Here is a 21,879-nt window from a genome sequence, read left to right as displayed (position 1 = left end):
GTAAGGTGAAAGGGGGGGCAACTTTTGAGAAATTGCCATGGTTTTGCAGGAAACTTAGGAAAAACATCCTACTCCAGCTTAAACCGTCTGCCTTTGGGAGGACACAGATACAGTCCTCAGCTATAATTGATTGACCTCCTGATCTTCCAACCCTAATCTTCTATGATTCTATGACATCCAGGCAGTATTCTTCCAAAACAAAGTATTTTATTTAGTTAGTGTAACCAGCCTTCCTTGATACAATTGTGACATTCTATACCTTAGGACAGCATCCTGTTACCCCCATATTTTTTAAAATGATCTGACAAACTGCAGAAATGGTCTCAAGTAAATAGGATGAAATTCAATAAGGACAAGTGCAAAGTACTCCATTTAGGAAGGAACAATTTCAAAATGGGAAATCACTGCCTAGGAAGGAGTACTGTGGAAAGGGATCTGGGGGTCAGTGTACTGCTGCTGCAAAAAAAAAAACACACACAAATCATTCTGGGATGTATTAGCAGGAGTATCGTAAGCAAGACACAAGAAGTAGTTCTTCATTGTACTCTGCACTGATTAGGTCTCAAGTGGAATATTGTGTCCAGTTCTGGGCACCACATTTCGGGAAAGATGTGGACAAAGTGGAGAGTCTAAGAACAAAAATGATTAAAGGTCTAGAAAACCATGACCTATGAGGAACAATTGGAAAAAAAAAATTGGGTTTGTTTAGTCTGGAGAAGAGAAGACGGGGGACATAAAAGGTTGTTACAAGGAGGAGGGAGAAGAATTATTGTTCTTTCCCTCTATCTGCTGGCAATGCTTATTCCCCTCTATTTGGCACTGGTGAGGCCACACCTGGAGTACTGTGTCCAGTTTTGATCCCCCCACTACAGAAGGGATGTGGGCAAATTGGAGAGAGTCCAGTGGAGGGCAACAAAAATTAGGGGGCTGGAGCACATGACTTATGAGGAGAGGCTGAGGGAACTGGGATTGTTTAGTCTGCAGAAGAGAAGAGTGAGGGGGGGATTTGATAGTTGCCTTCAACTACCTGAAAGGGGATTCCAAAGAGGATGGAGCTAGGCTGTTCTCAGTGGTAGCAGATGACAGAACAAGGAGCAATGGTCTCAAGTTGCAGTGCGGAGGTCTAGGTTGGATATTGGGGAAACACTATTTCACTAGGAGGGTGGTGAAGCACTGGACTGGGTTACCTAGGGAGGTGGTGGAACCTCCATCCTTAGAGGTTTTTAAGATCTAGCTTGACAAAGCCCTGGCTGGGATGATTTAGTTGGTGTTGGTCCTGCTTTGAGTAGGGGACTGGACTAGATGACCTCCTGAGGTCTCTTCCAACCCTAATATTCTAGGATTCTATGATAGGACAAGAAGCAATGGGCTTAAATTTCAGTCCAGCAGTTTAGGTTGGACATTAGGAAAAACTTCTTAATTGTCAGAATGGTTAAGCACTGGAATAAATTGCCTAGGGAGGTTGTGGAATCCCCATCATTGGGGATTTTTGAAAGTAGGTTGGACAAACCTGTCAGGGATGGTCTAGATCAGTGGTTCTTTACCTGGGGTGCAAAATGCCCTTTCTGGGGGTGTGAGACATGCCAGATTTTTTTAGAAGGTAAATCAAACACAAATTAAGCACAGGCATGTAAGTACAACTACTTTGCTTCATCAGACCTATGTATTTATAAACAATTACTGTAATATAGAAAAAAAAATCTAGGTTTAAAGAACTGACCTACTTCAACAATTTTATAATGGGTGCGAGAACATATTGAGAACCAAAAGGGTGCAGGCTGCAGTAAAGGTTAAGAACCACTGGTCTAGATAATACTTAGTCGTGCCTTGTGTGCAGGAGATCAGACGAGATGACCTTTTGAGGTCCCTTCCAGTTCTGTGATTCTATATTACTCATTTATATACAATTGTGATGTTCCATATAAAGCATGCCATGTTTGGAATCAGGGGAAAGGTTATGATCTGCTGAAAGTCATTGTTCTATCATTAATGCATACAAAGTTATGAGAATGTTTTTGTATGGTTGTCACTAAAATATGCTGAGAGTCTGGGAAGCACTCAGATACTAGCTCTCCAGAGACAATGACAAGGGTGGTAACCAATGCCCAGGTGCGTGCTGAACAGAGATCACCAGCCATTGTCCAGCAGAGGAGTTACAATTCAGTGACTCTCACAGGACGCACACCAGGGTATTGCTTCACCTTGTGACTCAGCAAGGCCCACATACCTGGACTCTCCAAGCACATGGACTAAGGGTATAAAACAAAACACCATGGCCTGATGCTTAGCCTTTCTCCTTCCCCCACCTATGCTGCAAGCAACAAGGACGTTGCCAAGCCTGCTCCCAGTAAGCGTATATTGCCTATTCATTTCTTTAAGTAGCGTGTTTCTTGTTTGGGGGCTTTTCTGGGGGTGTGGCTTCTGCTTTCTTTTTTTTTTTGGTTGGTTTGTTTTTTCCTGCCGGAGAGCATGATTGCTCAACTGGGAGACAATCTGCTAAAAAAAAAAAAGCTTTAAAAGACTGCTTGCTGTTCATTTAAGAGTGAAGACTCCAACAGAGGGGACTGGCCCAGGTTTCAAGGATGAAACCTGTGTACTATGAACTGCAATATCCAGTGGGGTGAGGAAAAACTGCTTAATCTAGAAGTTTCCCAGTCTAATAGGGTTGAGAGTTTAGACTGCATGCTTATATTTTCTTTTGGTAACCACTCTGACTTTTTGCCTATCACTTAAAAAATTTATCTTCTGTAGCGAATAAACTTGTTTTATTGTTTACCAGCAAGTTTGTCTGAAGTGTTTGGTAAATCTGCTCATGTTTACAAAGGCTGGTGTAAATCCACTTTCCATTGATGAAGTGATGTACCAATTAATAAATTTGCATTGCTTAAGAAAGGGTCTTGAGCAGTGCAAGATGTTATATTCCTGGGATACAAGGCTGGGAGGATTTGGTTGGTGCCTTTCTCTGTGTGATTCATGAGTGGCTCTGAGGGCATTCGTTCAATCTAGCTGGTTGTGGGGCACCACATGCTGTTGTGCTGAGCGATAACAGTGCTTGGAGGGGTTTGCTGCTTGTCTCTCACCCAGTATTGAGAGAGACAGCCCATGCTGGAGAGTTAAGGGGGCACAGCGATCCCGGGCTGCACTCCAGGGGTCTTGTCACAACAATAATCTAAACTAATCAAAACAAACAAACCCCTTAACACAATCTTTGGGTAAGAGTTAAAGTTACCCAAACGATAAACATCTAGTTAGAGCAATACTAAGCAACTGCATTTGGTGATCAGTCGGTGACAGCATTCTTATTGTTCTATAAGTTTAACATTCATAACATCTTTATTCACAAAGATACAGACATAGAAATTGGATTAATGAGTATCTGTTTTACACTATAGCTAGTATGCTTAGTCTTTTCCTAGCTCCTTACCTTGACTGACTTGCCTTCTGACTGCCTCTTTTATTCCGTTTTTATCAGCCACTAGACCATTTCAGATTGGCTTGTTTCCCAATCTTGATATTAGCATACTCTATCCTCCAATCACGTTTAAAGCCTTTTTGATTAGTCTGTTCTTATAGAAGAATCATAACTGCTAAATACTGGCTGTCAATCACAGCAGTTGCACCACTAGCCTGAGTATTCTGATCTGTTTACTATTATGGTCTAGTTTCAGAGTAGCAGCCGTGTTAGTCTGTATTCGCAAAAAGAAAAGGAGTACTTGTGGCATCTTAGAGACTAACAAATGTATTTGAGCATAAGCTTTCGTGAGCTACAGTGAGCTTATGCTCAAATTTTGTTAGTCTCTAAGGTGCCACAAGTACTCCTTTTCTTATTATGGTCTAGTGACTTACCTAGTTTTGCACTGAGCATACATGACTGACACTTCCCTGCAATGCTGGAGTGACCTTTATCTGATCTCAGTCCACATTTGTCTTCCTGCCAACAGATCAACTATATACTAAGGTCAAACTGCTAACTCATTTTTCTTGGCTGTGCATCAACATTCCACACAGCAAATTACCACAACTATAAACAACCTCATCCTGTTAATTCATGCATCTTAATTTTATGGTCTGTTGTTGCCACCCTATTTTCAGTTAATGGTGACAATACTTTTAGTATTATGCTTAGGAAACAGCAGAGCAGCTCAAAATCTCTCATCATATTTGATTTGGTAGGATCATTTTTCTTCAAGATTGGTATAAATGATGCCTTTAGTCAGTACCTCCCCTTGCTCTCATACCTTCTTGCATATTTTTTCTAATGCTTTGATACCACTTGTTACACTGGCTTGTAGCAGCTTAGTCTTGTAGCTGTGGACTGGCATCAATTAGTCTCATCCTTTAATTATATTTCAGTTGAATCCCTTATCAGGTTTTCTATTACTTTGCCTGGGGTTGATGTCCGGGTCACCAGTCTATAATTACCCTGGTCATTCTGCTTGACCTTTTTTAATATCGGCACAGCATTACCACTCTTCTAGTCTTTTTTTGAATTTCCCTGGTAGTCCAAGATTTACTAAAAAACACCAGTAAACCAGAGATCTGAGACAGCTCTTTTATGATTCTTGCATGCAAGTTATCAGGGCCTGCTCATTTTAAAAGATTAGTAGATGCTGTTTAATACCCTCCTTAGTTTAATAGATTGGAAAGTGTCTCTTCTCTGTCCTGCCAGATGGCCTTGAGGAAGAATTGCAGAAAGCAGGCAGTCAGAGATTCCAGCCAGTAGAAACCAAAATAGCTAAAGTAGGGACCTTTTTCACCTTTGGACATTAGTCAAAATTATAAAATATTCTCTCTGCCCTGTGTTTAGGTGTTTGCTCAAACAGCTTCCCCTCCCTCCAAGTCTCTTCAGCTCAGCTTCACTACACACCAACACCTCCTAGCCTCTCCTCCCCTTTTCTTTCTATTTAGCTGATTCCCACCTAATTAAACCCATGCCCTCCAAAATCATGGCACTGACGTCACATTCACTGCTATCAGATTGTTCACCCTGTTTGCATGTTATATGCCTTCCCCTACCCTGTATCTTCCTTGTCTATTTAGACAATATTGCCTCATTATTTCTTTGTACTTTGCCATCTGCCTGTATCCATCTGTTGTCTCCTTCTTAGGGCTAGCCTACAGTAAAAGGCTTTGTCAATACAGCTATGCCTCTACAGCTATAACAGCAGAGACCCCTACACATGCAGCGTATGCAGGCTGCAAGAGGGAGTTTGGGTGCAGGCAGGGACTCCAGGGCTGGGGATTAGGGGTTTGGCATGTGGGAGGGGGTGTAGGCTCTGGGCTGGGGCAGGAGGTTGGGATGTGGGAGGGTGATGGCTCTGGCTAGGGGGTGTGGGCTCTGGGGTGGAGCTGGATGAGGGGTTTGGGGTGCAGGATGGGGCTCAGCTGTAGGGAGTTGGGGAGGGGGTTCAGGCTTCAAGGTCCCAGCAGTGCTTACCGAAGCTCCCAGGAAGTCCTGGGATCCTGCTCAGCAGCATACTCTTCAGGACAGTCCTTATCTGCTTCAGGACACTGCCCCAGTCTCACCCCCTTCCAGGGAAGGATGTTATTAACAGCAGTCCTTCTGTCTGCACCTGCCTCGGTGGCTAATCACAACCCTGTAGTCTAGCCCCTTATCTCAGGGGCCAGTCGCTATCTGTCTCAGCTCTTCTCCTTGATGGCAGGTGCAGTGCAAAGGGGGGCAGGACCCAGGCCCACCCACTACTCTGGCCCCTGACCCAGGGACCCTCTAACAGCAACCTCCCTCTGCCCTTCTTCCTTCCCCTCTTGCCTGCTCAGTTTCCCTAGGCCACTTCTCCTTTGGCCCTATACACCTTCCTGACTCTTTGCAGCAGAGCTACAGCCTAGCAGGTAATGGGCTAGAGCTCCTATCTACTCCCCCATACCTGCCCAGCACTGTTCTGTTTGCTACTCTTTTCATCAGGAACTAGTCCTTCTCCTTTGCTGGCCAGGGAGTGACTTCATTCTCCCTAGCTGGGCAGCCTTTATATAGGACCTAGCCCAGTCCTGACTGGCTCTGGATCCATGCAGCCTCTTTGGCCTGGTTCAGCCCTTTTTCTCAGGGAGTGTGGCTCTGCCCCAGCACAGGTGCCTAGGCACATGGGAGGCCAGTGGGGCTCCATGTGCTGCCCCTGCGGCTCCCATTGATCATGGTTCCCAGCCAATGGGAGCTACTTATTTGGCATTGGGGGCACAGGCAGCACATGGAGGCTCCCTGAACACTTAGGGGCCACAGGGACCTGGTGGTCACCTTTGGGAGCTACGCAGAGCCAGGGCAGGCAGGAAGCCTGCCTTATCCCTGGGCCCCTGCTGTGCCACCAATCGTACTTTTAATGGACCGGAGCCTCCAGGGTCCCTTTTCAACACTACACTCTTTGGGTAAATTCTTCAAAAACACATCAAGTCAGTAGGTCTTATGTCACTTGGGCCACTTTTGAAAGTGATAACCTTCGTTGCTAGATGTATGACCTTGCATTTGGCCACATTAAAAAAACCCAGCATGTTGCTTGAATGAACTCCACTTACCCAGCGACCTAGACCGCTCTGTTTTATCATTATTTACCACTCTATCAATCGGTGTATCACCTTGTTTACAAGCAATGGTTTGATATTTTTCCAGATGGCTAAAAGATAGCAAATAGCTCCCTGGTTCTGACTGTATTCTCTGCAGTATCCAAGAGATGGTGATACAAATGTTTTAGTCCCTTTTTTTAACCAGTGTTGTGGTGACACCGGGCTGAAAGTCAGCAGGGGGGGGGTTTCACGGTGACACTGGTGGGGTTTGCGGTGACTCCGGGCCGGAAGCCGGGGGGGGGGAAGGGTGTGCAGTGACGCCAGACCAGAAGTGGGGGGGGGGGGGGGGGTTTGCAGTGTCTCCGGGCCGGAAGCCGGGGGGGCGGGGTTTGCGGTGACGCCAGACCAGAAGTTGGGGGGGGGGGGGGGCGGGGTTTGCGGTGACGCCAGACCAGAAGTTGGGGGGGAGGGGCGGGGTTTGCGGTGACGCCGGGCCGGAAGCCGGGGGGGCGGGGTTTGCGGTGACGCCGGGCCGGAAGCCGGGGGGGCGGGGTTTGCGGTGACGCCGGGCCGGAAGCCGGGGGGGCGGGGTTGGCAATGACGCCGGACCGGAAGCAGGGGGCGGGGTTTGCAGTGACGCCGGGCCGGAAGTCGGCAAGGACACGAGGTGGCAGCGGTTGCAGGTGGGGCGTTCCGTCATGGCGTTGCCGGGAGAGCTCTGGGCTGAGCTGACCATGGAGAAGCGGATCTTCTGCTCCGTGCTGCTCTTCTCCTGGGCCGTGTACCTGTGGGAGGCCTTCCTGGCGCGTCGGCAGGTGCGGGAGGGCCCGGGTCCGAGCACAGGGCGGCTGGCGTGGGGCAGAGCGGGCGGTGAAGTCCCTCTGCGGCCGCCCGCCTCGTGCCCTGCCGAGTGGGGAGCGCAGGGACCGAGGAGACGGCGGCGATTCGGGAGGGGAGAACGGGGAGCACACGGAGCTCCTGGCGTGGGAAATCAGGAGAAGCCCGTAAAGCTCCTAGGATGTGGTGAAAGGTGGGAAGGGAGGGGACCCGGAGCTCTAACAGTTACCCTTCCCGAATATGATATTAAAGCCCTGGCTTATGGCATTATTTAGGCCTTGCCTGAATGCATGGTACTACTAGTGAAGTCAGTGGGATTGGTGGGCAGAATTTGGTCCTCTGCCTAGTTTCTGCTCAGTCATCACCATGGCGCCCCAAGTCATGCTGTGTGAGACAGAGCGTTCCTGGGATCTTCATAAACCGTTTTTGAAAATCTTTTAAAATAAGAGAAATAAATAGACAAGCAACTCCAATGTCAGCTTCTGGTCTCTGAAATAATAAATCACTCTGGCTTTACATTTGTCATTTGATAGGGTTTTGAGAACAACAGTTATTCTATAGATTCTGTTGTCATGTAGCTTTGATACATAAATAATCACACAAACCTAGTACTGGATATTGTTTCATCTTTACTGAAATTAAAATAACAAATCAAATATAGAATTTTATTAGATCATAAGAATGGCCATCCTGGCTCAGACTAATGGTCTGTCTAACCCAGTATGCTGTCTTCTGACAGTGGGCAGAGCCAGATGCTTCAGAGGGAGTGACCAGAAAAGGGCAATTTGTCAAGTGATCCATTCTCCGTTGTCCAGTCCCAGATTCTGGCAGTCAGAGGTAGGGATGCTTAGAGTATGGGGTTACATCCCTGACCATTTTGGCTAATAGCCATTGATAGATCTATTCTCCATGAACTTATCTAAATCTTTTTTTTTACCCCAGTTGTACTTTTGGCCTTAACAATGTTTCCTGGCAACAAGTTCCACAGGTTGACTGTGTTGTGTGAAGAAGTACTTATGTTTGTTTTTAAACCTGCTGTGACCCCCCCACTCCCTCTTTGGTTTATTTAACATAACACATCCTTATTCACTTTCTGTACACCATTCATGATTTTATCCCCCCATGTCATCTCTTTTCCAAGCTGACCAATCCCAATCTTTTTAATTTCTCTTCTCCCTTCTCTAGTTTTTCTAATTCTAATGCATCTTTTTTGAGAGGGGTGACCAGAACTGCATGCAGTATTCAAAGTATACCATGGTTTTAGAAAATATCATTAATGCCACTCTATATCTTATCTGTCCCTTTCCTGTTTCTAACATTCTGCTTGCTTTTTTGGCTTCGGCTGCACATTGAGCAGTGTTTTCAGAAAAGTATCCACAATGATTCACAGATCTCTCTTGAGTGGTAACAGCTAATTTAGACCCCATCATTTTGTATCTATAGTGCCCACTCAGTTTTGTGAGATGCCTTTGTAACCCCTTGCAGTCTGCTTTCGACTTAACTATCTTGAGTAATTTTGAATTGTCTTCAAATCTTGCCCCCTCACTGTTTACCCCCTTTTCCAGATCATTTACGAATACACTGGTCCCAGTACAGATCCTTGAGGGACCCCTCTATTTATCCCTCTCCATTATGAAGTTTGACCATTTATTCCTACCGTTTGTCTCCTATATTTTAACAAGTTACTGATCCATGAGAGGACCTTCCCTCTTATCCCTTGACTGCTTACTTGCTTCAGAGCCTTTGGTGAGGGATCTTATCAAAGGCTTTCTGAAAGTTCAAGTCACCCTAGTCCACGTTTGTTGACCCCCCCCCCCAGAGAATTCTAATAGATTGATGAGACATGATATAGAATCATAGAATATCAGGGTTGGAAGGGACCCCAGAAGGTCATCTAGTCCAACCCCCTGCTCGAAGCAGGACCAATTCCCAGTTAAATCATCCCAGCCAGGGCTTTGTCAAGCCTGACCTTAAAAACTTCTAAGGAAGGAGATTCTACCACCTCCCTAGGTAACGCATTCCAGTGTTTCACCACCCTCTTAGTGAAAAAGTTTTTCCTAATATCCAATCTAAACCTCCCCCACTGCAACTTGAGACCATTACTCCTCGTTCTGTCATCTGCTACCACTGAGAACAGTCTAGAGCCATCCTCTTTGGAACCCCCTTTCAGGTAGTTGAAAGCAGCTATCAAATCCCCCCTCATTCTTCTCTTCTGCAGACTAAACAATCCCAGCTCCCTCAGCCTCTCCTCATAAGTCATGTGTTCCAGACCCCTGATCATTTTTGTTGCCCTTCGCTGGACTCTCTCCAATTTCTCCACATCCTTCTTGTAGTGTGGGGCCCAAAACTGGACACAGTACTCCAGATGAGGCCTCACCAATGTCGAATAGAGGGGGACGATCACGTCCCTCGATCTGCTCGCTATGCCCCTACTTATACATCCCAAAATGCCATTGGCCTTCTTGGCAACAAGGGCACACTGCTGACTCATATCCAGCTTCTCGTCCACTGTCACCCTTAGGTCCTTTTCCGCAGAACTGCTGCCTAGCCATTCGGTCCCTAGTCTGTAGCTGTGCATTGGGTTCTTCCGTCCCTTTACAAAAGCCATTTTGACTCTTCCCCGCAACATGTTAATATTAATATGTTTTTCTCTCTTTCAGAGGAAGGTATATAGAACAACAACACATGTCCCATGGGAATTAGGACAGATCATGGATTCGGAAACCTTTGAAAAGTCTCGTTTGTATCAACTGGACAAAAGTACTTTCAGTTTTTGGTCGGGCCTATATTCTGAGCTAGAGGGCACTGTAAGTACCATAGCTGCTGTATAATTTATACAATACTTGTCAATGAATCTGAATGTAAAATACTTTATATTTAATCCTTCAAGTATAGCTATACAACTCCAGGGTAAATGCTGTGGCATGCCTTATAAGTCTCATACTGTGAGTGCCGTCTTTAATAAGGTTTCTCGCTTTGGGTTATGTTGTCACTGCCAAAAAAGTGAGTTTCTGCACCAAGATTGCTATCTCACTGTCAAAATACTTTTTATTTAGTCAGTGCGAACACAGCAGAACGTTACTTCTCTATGTTAACAAGAAAATCACTGTGCTGACACAGAGCCCTGTGCAGATACAGAATTTGTTTCTGCTTCCGATCCACAACCCGCAGAAATGATCCGTGGATATCCGCATCAGTGGCTGAAGATACCTGCAGATATAAAGTGGATATCAGAGGATTTGCAGGGCTTTAGATATAAAATTTGGATTCACCTCCATCTGTGATCTACAAAAATGGTTTGCAAATATCCGTGGATATCTACAGATTTAAAGGGCTCTACCAACACTTTCATAACAAGGGTCTATTTGTTTGTAAACTGCCTTGGGTAGTTTCCTTGCTAGTACAGCATGCAGACAGGTGCCATGTTCATCTGGTAGTAATTCGTCCTCAGCACGTAAGCCTGCTAGACTTGGAGATCTTATGTTATGATTTTGCATTGTCCCTCTTTTCTTTTCCCAGGCAGTATGTGTGCATTTGTATTGATTATTTTTCCTTTTTAAAAAAAAAACACACCAAAAAAACGTAGAAAATGTAAGGCAAAAGTTTGAATCTGCAACTGTAGTTCTGTGCCTTTGTGTGGATGCATTATTTAAGTCTTTAATTACATGATCTATTTCTTAAGTGTATGTAGAAAACACTGTAAATTTTCATGGTAGCATTTTGTAGTACTGTCTGCCAGTGTTCCTTCTAATTTTTCCCACCCATGTGTGGAATGAATTTTATGTGCACCAGTATGGAGGTGATGTGTCACACATGACGTTCATATTGGTGCACATAACAAAATTCATGGGGTGGGGGTGGGGCCAAGGGGTTTGGAGTGTGGGAGGAGACTCAGGACTGGGGCAAAGGGTTGGGGTCCAGAGGTGTGAAGGCTCCGGCTGGGGGTGTAGGCTCTGGGGTGGGGCCGGGGATGAGGGAGTTGGGGTGCAGGAGGTTGCTCCTGTGCTATGGCAGAGAGAGAGAGGACTCCACCCAGTTCTCTCTCTCCCTGCAGCAGCTCCTGGGCTGGGGGAAAGGGGCCTCTCCCCTCTCTAGCAGTTGAACTTCAGGATAGGCGCCCCTTCCCTGGCCCCAGCAAGTTCCTCTGGGGCTGGGTTTGGGCTGGGGAAGGGGCCCCCGGCCTAGCCTGGGTCTGCACCGCCCCAGCTGCACATGAGACTGGGCCGGGCCGGCCCATGCCTGAGTCCACACCACTGCAGCTGGGTCCGGGCTGCAGCAGAGTTGGGGACCAGGCTAGGTTGGGGCTAGGGGAGGGGCGCCCCTCCCCCGGCTGGTCCCTGGCTGGGCAGGTCCCCAGGCGGATTTCCTGAGTGCCTGCATGGTGCTAAATAGGTTGCTGTGTGGCCACACAGCTTACAGGGAACTTGGCTATCTGCTATGGTGGGAAAGTAGTGAATGATACGCACAACAAAATATTACAGTAAAATGTAAGCAACATATAAATCAGGGGTGGGCAAACTTTTTGGCCTGAGGGCCACATGGGGGTTGCAAAACTATAGGGAGGTCTGGGTAGGGAAGGCTGTGCCTCCCCAAACATCCTGGCCCCCGCCCCCTATCTGCCTCCTCCCACTTCCTGTCCCCTGACTGCCCCTTGGGTCCCCCCGCCCCCTTACCGTGCCGGAGCCAGCCATGCTGCTGTGCTTCCTGGCAGGAGCGGTGGGTCAGAGCGCTGGTGGCCCAGTGAACTGAGGCTGCGAAGGAGGAGGGACAGCAGGGGAGGGGCTGGGGGCTAGTCTCCCCGCCCAGGAGCTCAGGGGCTGGGCAGGATGGTCCCGCGGGCTGGATGTGGCCGCGGGCCGTAGTTTGCACACCTCTGAGATAAATGCATTATAATAAAATGTGATATGGCATTATCAGTTTTCATATACAGTATCAATTAAAGTTCTGTAACTACAATATTAAGTATCTTTTTAAAAAGAATAGGAGGACTTTCTCATAACTCAAAGCTTATGCTCAAATAAATTGATTAGTCTCTAAGGTGCCACAAGCCCTCCTAATCTTTTTGTGGATACAGACTAACACGGCTGCTACTCTGAAACCTGTATCTTTTTTAGTATATTTTACTGTTTCCATTGTATTCTGTACTTAATTTTATTATAAAGGAGTGTTTTAACAGTTAAGCTAGAAACATACCTACATTTTAATGTCAGTTTTATGGGGTGGGAGTTTAGTTTTCAGGGTAATTTAATTAGAAGTTAGAAAAATAATCCTAGGTTGCAAACACCCTTCAGAGGTGTAGCTATTTCCAAAGCAAGGTGTGGAAAACAGATTATATGACACATTTGTCATTAAAGTTATACCATAAAGTTATGATCATGAACTGTTATGTGAGAATGTAAAGCTGACCAATTATAAAACAAGGTTGGGAAAAGAGCATCAGCTTGAAATAGTATAAGATCGTATAATTAGACTATTGTAAAACATACACACAAGGGAGCAGAGTTAAGAGAGTAAGTTCCATCTTAACTTACATTTCTTCAGTGCTTTTTGTGAACTTCAAGTTGCATTTTGTGTTTGTGTGTATACGTGTATTTTACAGTTCTTGATATAACACTCATGTTCATGGTACGTGACTTAGGATTTTTGTAGCCGATTGTAAAATTGTTTGACACACAACTTTTATTTTTTTTATTTATTTATTTTTTTGGGACCAACTTCAGACCTGATTAGTTTTTTAAATTGTCCTAATTTTGAAAACCAAAACTGAAAAAAACTAAAAAATTTGTTAAACTGTCATTTCTCTTTTTTCCCTTCCTACACTAGTGGATTAATGAACAGATGGTCTCATGGCACCACCTACTAGAAGCAAAAAAGCAAGGAGTTCTGAAACCTCATCCTGATAATATTAGCCTCAGTCAGAACAGCCCCTCCCCAGGTTTATTTTCTCTATGCAGAAACTTAGAGGCTTCGCTTCATCTCCTCTTTTTAGTCTCTACACTGCGAGGGGGATCTGTCCTGCTTTGAGCAGGGGGTTGGACTAGATGACCTCCTGAGGTCCCTTCCAACCCTGATAATCTATGATCTATGGTACGCAATTTCAGCCCCGAGAATAGTGTAGCTGAAGTCAACGTATCTTAGGTCGACTTACCTCACGTCCTCACGGCACAGGGTCGACTGCCGCCGCTCCCCCGTTGACTCTGCTTCCGTCTCTCACCACGGTGGAGTACAGGAGTCGATGGCAGAGCAATCTGGTGGGTAGTGTAGATGTACCCTTTGTCTTGTAGGGACGCTAATGGAAAAACGTGAGGCCGTCGCACTGCATTAAATCAGTTAGTGTGTGGAAGGCAGAGCTCACAGCTCTTCAGCTGAGCAGTGCCCTGAATCAGGGGCTTTCAGCTGGGGTCTGCCATTCACAGATTGTGAATCCCACTGGTCAGAGGCATGCCAGTGTGTCCGACCTTCCCCAATCCTCAGAAGTAACACCTCAGAAGTAATATGATGGTCATGAGCCCACATAAGGAATGTTGGTGTGTTCAGTCTTCCCTCATGCTTAGAATTCTGGGCTGCCACAAGAGGGACACTTATAGCTCTAGCAATCTGTCTGCCTATCAACTTCTTTGAATGCTTGCTCATGTCCATTCCATGCTAGGTGTGTGCACGCCATGTGCACAATTACTGGAGATTTTTCTCTCAGTGGTATCCATTGGGCTGGCTCTAGTGCTCTCTGGAGTCTCATGCAAAGAGAGCTGCTGGCCTCATGCCCTCTCAGTTCCTTTTTAGCACCCAGGACGGTTGCTGGAACAGCCCCTCCTGTTGCCACAAGGCTTCTTTCTCAATGGTTTGGACTTTCTCTGTACATATGTTGTATAGTTATTGTAGTTAGCATATATAGTTCTTAGAGTTAGTGTATATGGTAGTGCTAGTAGTTGCATAGAATCATAGAATATCAGGGTTGGAAGGGACCTCAGGAGGTCATCTAGTCCAACCCCCTGCCCGGAGCAGGACCAATCCCCAACTAAATCATTCCAGCCAGGGCTTTGTCAAGCCTGACCTTAAAAACTTCTAAGGAAGGGGATTCCACCACCTCTCTAGGTAACGCATTCCAGTGTTTCACCACCCTTCTAGTGAAAAAGTTTTTTCCTAATATCCAACCTAAATCTCCCCCACTGCAATTTGAGACCATTACTCCTTGTCCTGTCATCTGCTATCACTGAGAATAGTCTAGATCCATCCTCTTTGGATCCACCTTTCAGGTAGTTAAAAGCAGCTATCAAATCCCCTCTCATTCTTCTCTTCTGCAGACTAAACAATCCCAGTTTCCTCAGCCTCTCCTCATATGTCATGTGTTCCAGCCCCCTAATCATTTTTGTTGCCCTCCGCTGGACGTTTTCCAATTTTTCCACATCCTTCTTGTAGTGTGGGGCCCAAAACTGGACACACTACTCCAGATGAGGCCTCACCAATGTCGAATAGAGGGGGACGATCACGTCCCTCGATCTGCTGGCAATGCCCCTACATATACATCCCAAAATGCCATTGGCCTTCTTAGCAACAAGGGCACACTGTTGACTCATATCCAGCTTCTCATCCACTGTCACCCCTAGGTCCTTCTCTACAGAACTGCTGCCTAGCCATTCGGTCCCTAGTCTGTAGCGATGCATTGGATTCTTCCATCCTAAGTGCAGGACCCTGCACTTATCCTTATTGAACCTCATCAGATTTCTTTTGGCCCAATCCTCCAATTTGTCTAGGTCCCTCTATATCCTATCCCTACCCTCCAGCGTATCTACCACTCCTCCTAGTTTAGTGTCATCCGCAAACTTGCTGAGGGTGCAATCCACACCATCCTCCAGATCATTAAAGAAGATATTGAACAAAACCAAACCTTGGGGCACTCCGCTAGATACCGGCTGCCAACTAGACATGGAGCCATTGATCACTACCCGTTGAGCCCGACAATCTAGCCAACTTTCTACCCACCTTATAGTGCATTCATCCAGCCCATACTTCTTTAACTTGCTGACAAGAATACTGTGGGAGACCGTGTCAAAAGCTTTGCTAAAGTCAAGGAATAACACGTCCACTGCTTTCCTTTCATCCACGGAACCAGTTATCTCATCATAGAAGGCAATTATATTAGTCAGGCATGATTTTCCCTTGGTGCATCCATGCTGACTGTTCCTGATCACTTTCCTCTCGTCTAAGTGCTTCAGAATTGATTCCTTGAGGACATGCTCTATGATTTTTCCGGGGACTGAGGTGAGGCTGACTGGCCTGTAGTTCCCAGGATCCTCCTCCCCTGTTGTTGAGGGACTTTTCACCCCAGGGGCTGGGCATGCCCTAATCCCTGGGCTTCAATCCGTGTACCTCGTGTGGCAAGCTGATGCCAGTTGGTGACCTGCATCCTAGCTGCCTAAACTGTTTCACGTTAAAGAGAAGTGCCAGACCTGCAGACATTTCAAAGCCCGCATGAGAAAGGATACAGACATTTGGCTGAAGGCCATTCTTATGAAGGTGGCCCTCAGACCAGTCTCAGAGCCGAGCTGCTCTGAATCAGTGCCAAGAACCTCAACATCCATGTGGAGTGCTCCCCAGCACAGCTCTCCATCCCTGGTGCCGAGGAAAAGGCATAAGAAACAACGAACCAAGAGAGGGTGTTCTCCAGGTCAGAGGAGGGACAAGCAAGGAGCGACTAGTGTAGTGAGAGCTGCATCAGGCCACTCGTCCTCCCCTGAGCCTCTGATGGCACTGCCAACTCTACCTAGAGTGCTGAGTCCAGTATGGGACCAGCCTCCGACTCCCTGGAGCAGTGGTGTGATCAGGCGTCTGCTAGTTCCTTCAATCCCAGAGGCTTTCCAAGCGGCAAAGGACCTGCTGTCACTCCCGATCCCGCTGGCCCCTCAAGGACCCTGGTCAGCCAAGGCAGCCGGGGACAGAAAGGAGCAAGGGTCAACAAGCTCCATGTGGCACCATCCAGAGGCAAGCTCTCCATGGTCCCGATGGACTGGTCACTGGCCTGTCCCCAGTTCCCCGGCACGGCCAGAGACAGAAGTGGATACTGCACTGCTATGGTCTCCAGGGGAAAAATAGTCTTCTGAGTCTGAAGGGGAATCCTTGGCTCCACCCAAAACCTACTGGTACACAGCCTACATGCCAGACTTTGGTACCTGCCCTCCTGCTGGTGCCTGGCCACTGGCTAATACAGTAGCAGTATTGGAATCCTTCAGCATTTCCCCGGTACTGGGCCCCCCCTTCCCAATGCTCATACTCAGTGATGTCAGAAAGATAAACTACTCTCTCTTCCTGTCTGGCACTGGACCCTGATTTCAGTACCAATCCCGGTAAATGGCCCAAATGGATGTGGTGGAAGGTAGAGGAGTAGGAGGAAGCCGCCTCCTTTGGCACAGGCCGCCTCCTTGTCATTCCCAGACGAGACTGTTGTAGGCCCTAGTAACCCACTCCTGCAGGACAACTTCGGGTCCCACCAGGAGTTCCTGAAAAGGGTCACTGCGAATTTGGGCCTGGAAGTTGAGGAGCTTAAGGAGTCAGCACACAGCCTAATCGGCATCCTGGCTGCAGTTGCTCCCTCCAGAGTGGCCTTGCCTGTTAACAAAGCGGTCATTGGGCCCCATCAGAACACTGTGGCAGACTCCTTCTCTGCCCCCCACCCCCAAAAAGGGCAGAAAAGAAATACTGTGTCCCAACCAGTGGGTTCAAGTACCTTTACTCGCTCCCCTTTCCCCTCACTGGGGTCTCTGGTAATGTTGGCAGCAAATGAGTGGGACAGACGGGCAGTCGAGTGCTACCCACAAAAATAGAGTCCAAGAGACTGGACCTGTTTGGATAAGAACACAAGAACGGCCATACTGGGTCAGACCAAAGGTCCATCAAGCCCAGTGTCCTGTCCTCTGACAGTGGCCAATGGCAGGTGCCCCAAAGGGAATGAACAGATAGGGCAAGGATCACTTGATAACCTGTCACCCAATCCCAGCTTCTGGCAAACAGAGGCTAGGGACACCATTCCTGCCCATCCTGGCTTATAGCGATTCATGGACCTATCTTCCATGAATCTATCTAGCTCCCTTTTGAACCCTGGTATAGCCTTCACAACACCTTCTGGCAAGGAGTTCCAGAGGTTGACAGTGCGTTGCATGAAAAAATACTTTTTTGTTTGTTTTAAACCTGCTACCTATTAATTTCATTTGGTGGCCCCTTGTTCTTGTGTTATTTAGTCCTTCTCATAATACTTCCTTATTTACTTTCTCTGTACCACTTAGGATTTTATAGACCTCTATCATATCCTCCCGCAGTTGCCTTTTTTCCAAGCTGAAAAGTCCCAGTTTTATTAATCTCTCCTCATACGACAGGTGATCTCCAGTTACATATCTCCAACCAGCAGGCTCTACTGCAGAGATACAGTTTTAATCTGTGGGACTCATTGTCCAGATTTAAGGAGAGACTGCCATAGGAGTCAAGGCAGGAGTTCTTCACAACCATCCCAGAGGAGGGCTGGACTGTGTCCAGGACTTCCCTCCAGGCGGCTCTGTATGTGGCTGACTCAGCAGCCAGTACTGTTGCATTGGCAGTCATCAGCAATCATGTGGCCTCCATCTTGAAGTGCAGCAGTCCATCCAGGACCTCCCCTTTGAGAGCACCTCCCTGTTCTCTGAACAGACAGATTCAAAGTTTCACAGCCTCAAGGACTCGAGGGCCACCCTTCGCTCCTTGGGCCTTTATACACCTGCAGCTTCCAGGAAGCACTTTAGGCCCCAGTAGCCTCTCAGGTTTGCAGTGTCTCTCAAGTAGGAGCCCTACAAAAGAAAAGGGAAGGGTTATAAGTGTCGCCAACACCTCCCTCCTACCTAGGCCTCCTAAACGGGCTCTCATAGATATCCCAGCAGGGCCAGGCAGGCTTTTTCAAGGTACGTCCGAGGGCAATATGCCAGTCTTCACCCCAGATCCATCTCCCCTTTTATTTTTGGACTGCCTGTCACCCTTCAACCCAGTGTGGTCAGATATAACATTGGACCACTGGATACTGAGTACAGTAACTAAGTTACGTTCTCCAGTTTTCATTCACCCCTCCCTGCCACCCTCCACCCCCATCCCTCTTCAGGGACGATTCTCACAAGCTACTTCCCGTCCAGGAGGTGCAAACCCTCCTACTTGTGGGGGTCATAGAGGAGGTTTCTCAAGACTTGAAAGGGAAGGGGTTTTTACTCCTGATATTTCCTAATCCAGAAGGTTGGGGAGTGAGGGAGCGGGGAAATCTATGGCCTATCCTGGACCTGTGTCGTTTCAACAAATATTTCAAGAAATTGAGGTTCTGCCTGGTCTCCTTGGCCTTCATCATTCCCTCCCTGGATCCAGTAGACTGGTATGCCGCCCTTGACTTAAAAGATGCTTATTTCCACATCTCTATCTTCCATGGTCGCAGAAGATTTCTAAAGTTTGTAGTGGATCAGTATCGCTACCAATTCACTGCTCTTCCCTTCAGCCTATTGGCAACCCCACAAGTCTTCACGAAGTATTTGGTGGTGGTAGCAGCCATCCTCAGGCATCAAGGCATGTAAGTCTACTCATACTTTGACTACTGGCTGATCAAAGGTCAGTCACAGGCTCAGGTGCAGCACAGCATCAGTACAGTACTGGCCACCTTCCATCTGCTGGGTCCGTTAAGAAACGGACAACCCTGGTTCCGGTTCAGAGTCAACAGAAGTAATTTCTAGTCCCAGTTCAGAGAATAGAGTTCTTTGGGGCAGTGCTTGACTTAACCCAGGCCAAAGCCTCCCTTCCGGAAGCCCAATTTCGCGCTATATCAGACCTGATATCCAAAATCACGATCCCCCCAATAACGACTGCTCGGTTATGCTTCAAACTGTTTAGACACATGATGGCATGTACCTGCATGGTGCAGTATGCAAGGTTGTACCTCATACCCCTCCAGATATGGCTGGTTTCCCCGAGCAGACACCACCTGGACTCTACTCACAATTCTGCCTCCAGTCTTCGCTGACATGGTGGAGAGACCCAGGATACGTAATGGAAGTGGTATCCTTTGCTGCCCCTCAGCTGTTGATAATCCTAGTCTTGGATGTGTCAGCCTGGGATGGAGAGCCCACCTTGTCAGTATCATCTTCCAGAGGTGGGGGCCTCCCCAGGTGTACCTGTTTGCCACCAGACAGAACAGGAAATTCCACCAGTTCTGTTCGCTGCATGGGCACAGTCTGGGCTCCCTTTCCGATGCCTTCCTGCTCTCATGGGCAGACCACCTACTTACTGTATGCCTTCCCACTGATCACCTTGGTTCATAGGGTCCTCCTAAACATCAAACAGGACAAGGTGAAAGTTATCCTGAAAGCACTGGCATGGCTATGCTAGCATTGGTTCGGTACTCTTCTGAACCTCTCAGTGGCAGTGATATTCGTGCTTCCGCTCCTTCCAGACTTGATTTCACAAGACCATGGCTAGTTGCTTCACCCAAACCTCACCTCGCCTTCCTGCACCTAACTGCATGGGGGTTGTGTGGCTGAATCCTGAGGAGCAGGCCTGCTCAGATCAGGTTTGACAGGTCTTGCTAGGTAGTAGAAAGCCTTCCTCCAGGGTTACTTACCTGGCCAAGTGAAAACGTTTCACTTGTTGGGCCTCTGAACAGAATCTTTCTCCATCTCTATCTTCTCTGCATTCTATCTTGGACTATCTGCTCCACCTAAAGCATCAGGATCTGGCACTGTCATATATTAAAGTTCACTTGGAAGCCATCTCAGACTTCCACCCTCCTGTGAATGGCAGATCAGTGTTATCCCACAAGATGACGGTCAAGTTTCTCAATGGGCTGGAAAGACTACCCTTAGACTCAGAACCGACCCTCCTCTTCTCCCCCCCCCCCCTCCCCCATGAGACTTAAACCTGGTCTTTTCGAGGCTCACAGGGCCTCCCAGCAAGTCATTAGTATCATGTCCCATACTGCTTCTCTCTTGGAAGGTCACCTTCCAGGTAGCGATCATCTCAGCTAGAAGGTCTCTGAGATTAAGGCCCTTATGTCAGAACTCCCTTATACGGTGCTCTGCAAGGACAAGGTCTAGCTGTGTCCCCATCCAGCCTTCCTACCAAAAGTGGTGTCGCAGTTCCAGGGCATTTTTCTACCTGTCTTCTTTCTAAAACTTCACAAGACTGCTGGGGAACGTTGGATGCTAGGTGGGCCCTCACAATCTATATTGAGAGAACTAAGCCCTTCAGCAAGTCCACACAACTCTTTGTAGAAGTAGTGGAAAGGATGAGAAGGGTACCTGTGTCATCCCAAAGAATCTCCTCCTGGATAACTGCCTGTATCCAAACTTGCTACAAACCAGCAAAGGTTCTGCTTCTGGCCATCGTGCTCACTCATTCCACAACAGCCCAGGCTTTCTAGGCAGCATTCATCACACAAGTACCAATCCAGGACATCTGCAGAGCTGCTACCTGGCAGTTGGTTCGTACCTTTGCTTCCCGCTACGCCATCATCCAACAGGCCTGTGAAGATGTCAGTTTCAGGAGAGCAGAATTGCAGTCAGCATGTCCATGATCTCTGAGCCCACCTCTAGGGGTACTGCTTGTGAATCACCTAGCATGGAATGGACCCGAGCAAGCACTCAAAATAAAAAACAGTTACTAACCTTTCATAACGGTTGTTCTTCGAGATGTGCTGCTCATGTCCATTCCAGAACCGACCCTCCTACCCCTCTGTCGGCATTACCGGCAAGAAGGAACTTGGCAAGGGGGCGTGAGGCTGGTGGTGCTCTTTATACCAGTGCGTAACTGCACAACTCAAGGGCTGCTAGAGCTGGACCAACAGATACACTGGGGGAAAAATCTCTGGAAGAACAACAGTATGAAAGGTCAGTAATTATTTTATCTTGCCTCAGCTTGCAGCTTGGTGCCATAGCTGATACAGCTCTGTAGTAGCATCTTTGCATCCACAAAGCCCAGAACTGCAGTTCTGGTAAGTCCCACTTTTGGGAATAACTGACTAGATGGTGGTAGTGCTGAAAAGAATTTGGGGGTTAGAATGGATCACAAATTGAATACGAGCCAACAATGTGGTATAATTCGAAAGGCTGGTGTCATTCTGGGGTGTATTAACAGGCATGTGTAAGACATGGGAGTTCTGCTCTAGCTGGCCTCTTCTGGAGTACTCTGAGTTCTGGACACCACACTTGAGGAAAAATGTGGACAAATGGGAAAGAACCCGGAGGAGAGCAAAAAAAAATAATAGAAAGTTTAGAAAACCTGCCCCCACTGGAGTGGGTTACCTAGGGAGGTGGTGGAATCTCCATCCTTAGAGGTTATTAAGGCCCAGCTTGACAAAGCCCTGGCTGGGATGATTTAGTTAGAATCATAGAATATCAGGGTTGGAAGGGACCTCAGGAGGTCATCTAGTCCAACCCCCTGCTCAAAGCAGGACCAATCCCCGACTAAATCATCCCAGCCAGGGCTTTGTCAAGCTTGACCTTAAAAACTTCTAGGGAAGGAGATTCCACCACCTCCCTA

At 47.4% G+C, this 21,879-nt stretch overlaps 1 protein-coding gene across 4 annotated transcripts in view; it reads left to right on the top strand.

Annotated features, from left to right (window-relative positions):
- The first annotated feature begins 7,138 nt into the window (after positions 1-7,138).
- Positions 7,139-21,879, top strand: part of ZMPSTE24 (zinc metallopeptidase STE24) — a 118,583-nt gene continuing 103,842 nt past the window's right edge. For 3 of the 4 annotated variants that reach the window (XM_075121377.1, XM_075121375.1, XM_048826050.2), the window contains exons 1-2: positions 7,139-7,328; positions 10,011-10,157. In XM_075121377.1, coding sequence (XP_074977478.1) covers positions 7,212-7,328; positions 10,011-10,157 — 264 coding nt within the window. In that variant the 5' untranslated portion in view covers positions 7,139-7,211. Of the gene's footprint in view, positions 7,329-8,089; positions 8,188-10,010; positions 10,158-21,879 lie in introns of all 4 variants that reach the window. The other variant, XM_075121376.1, reaches the window with a different exon arrangement.

Source organism: Caretta caretta, chromosome 19, assembly GCF_965140235.1.
Source record: "Caretta caretta isolate rCarCar2 chromosome 19, rCarCar1.hap1, whole genome shotgun sequence".
Classification (NCBI taxonomy): Eukaryota; Metazoa; Chordata; order Testudines; family Cheloniidae; genus Caretta; species Caretta caretta.
This window is presented reverse-complemented; position numbering and strand designations above follow the sequence as displayed.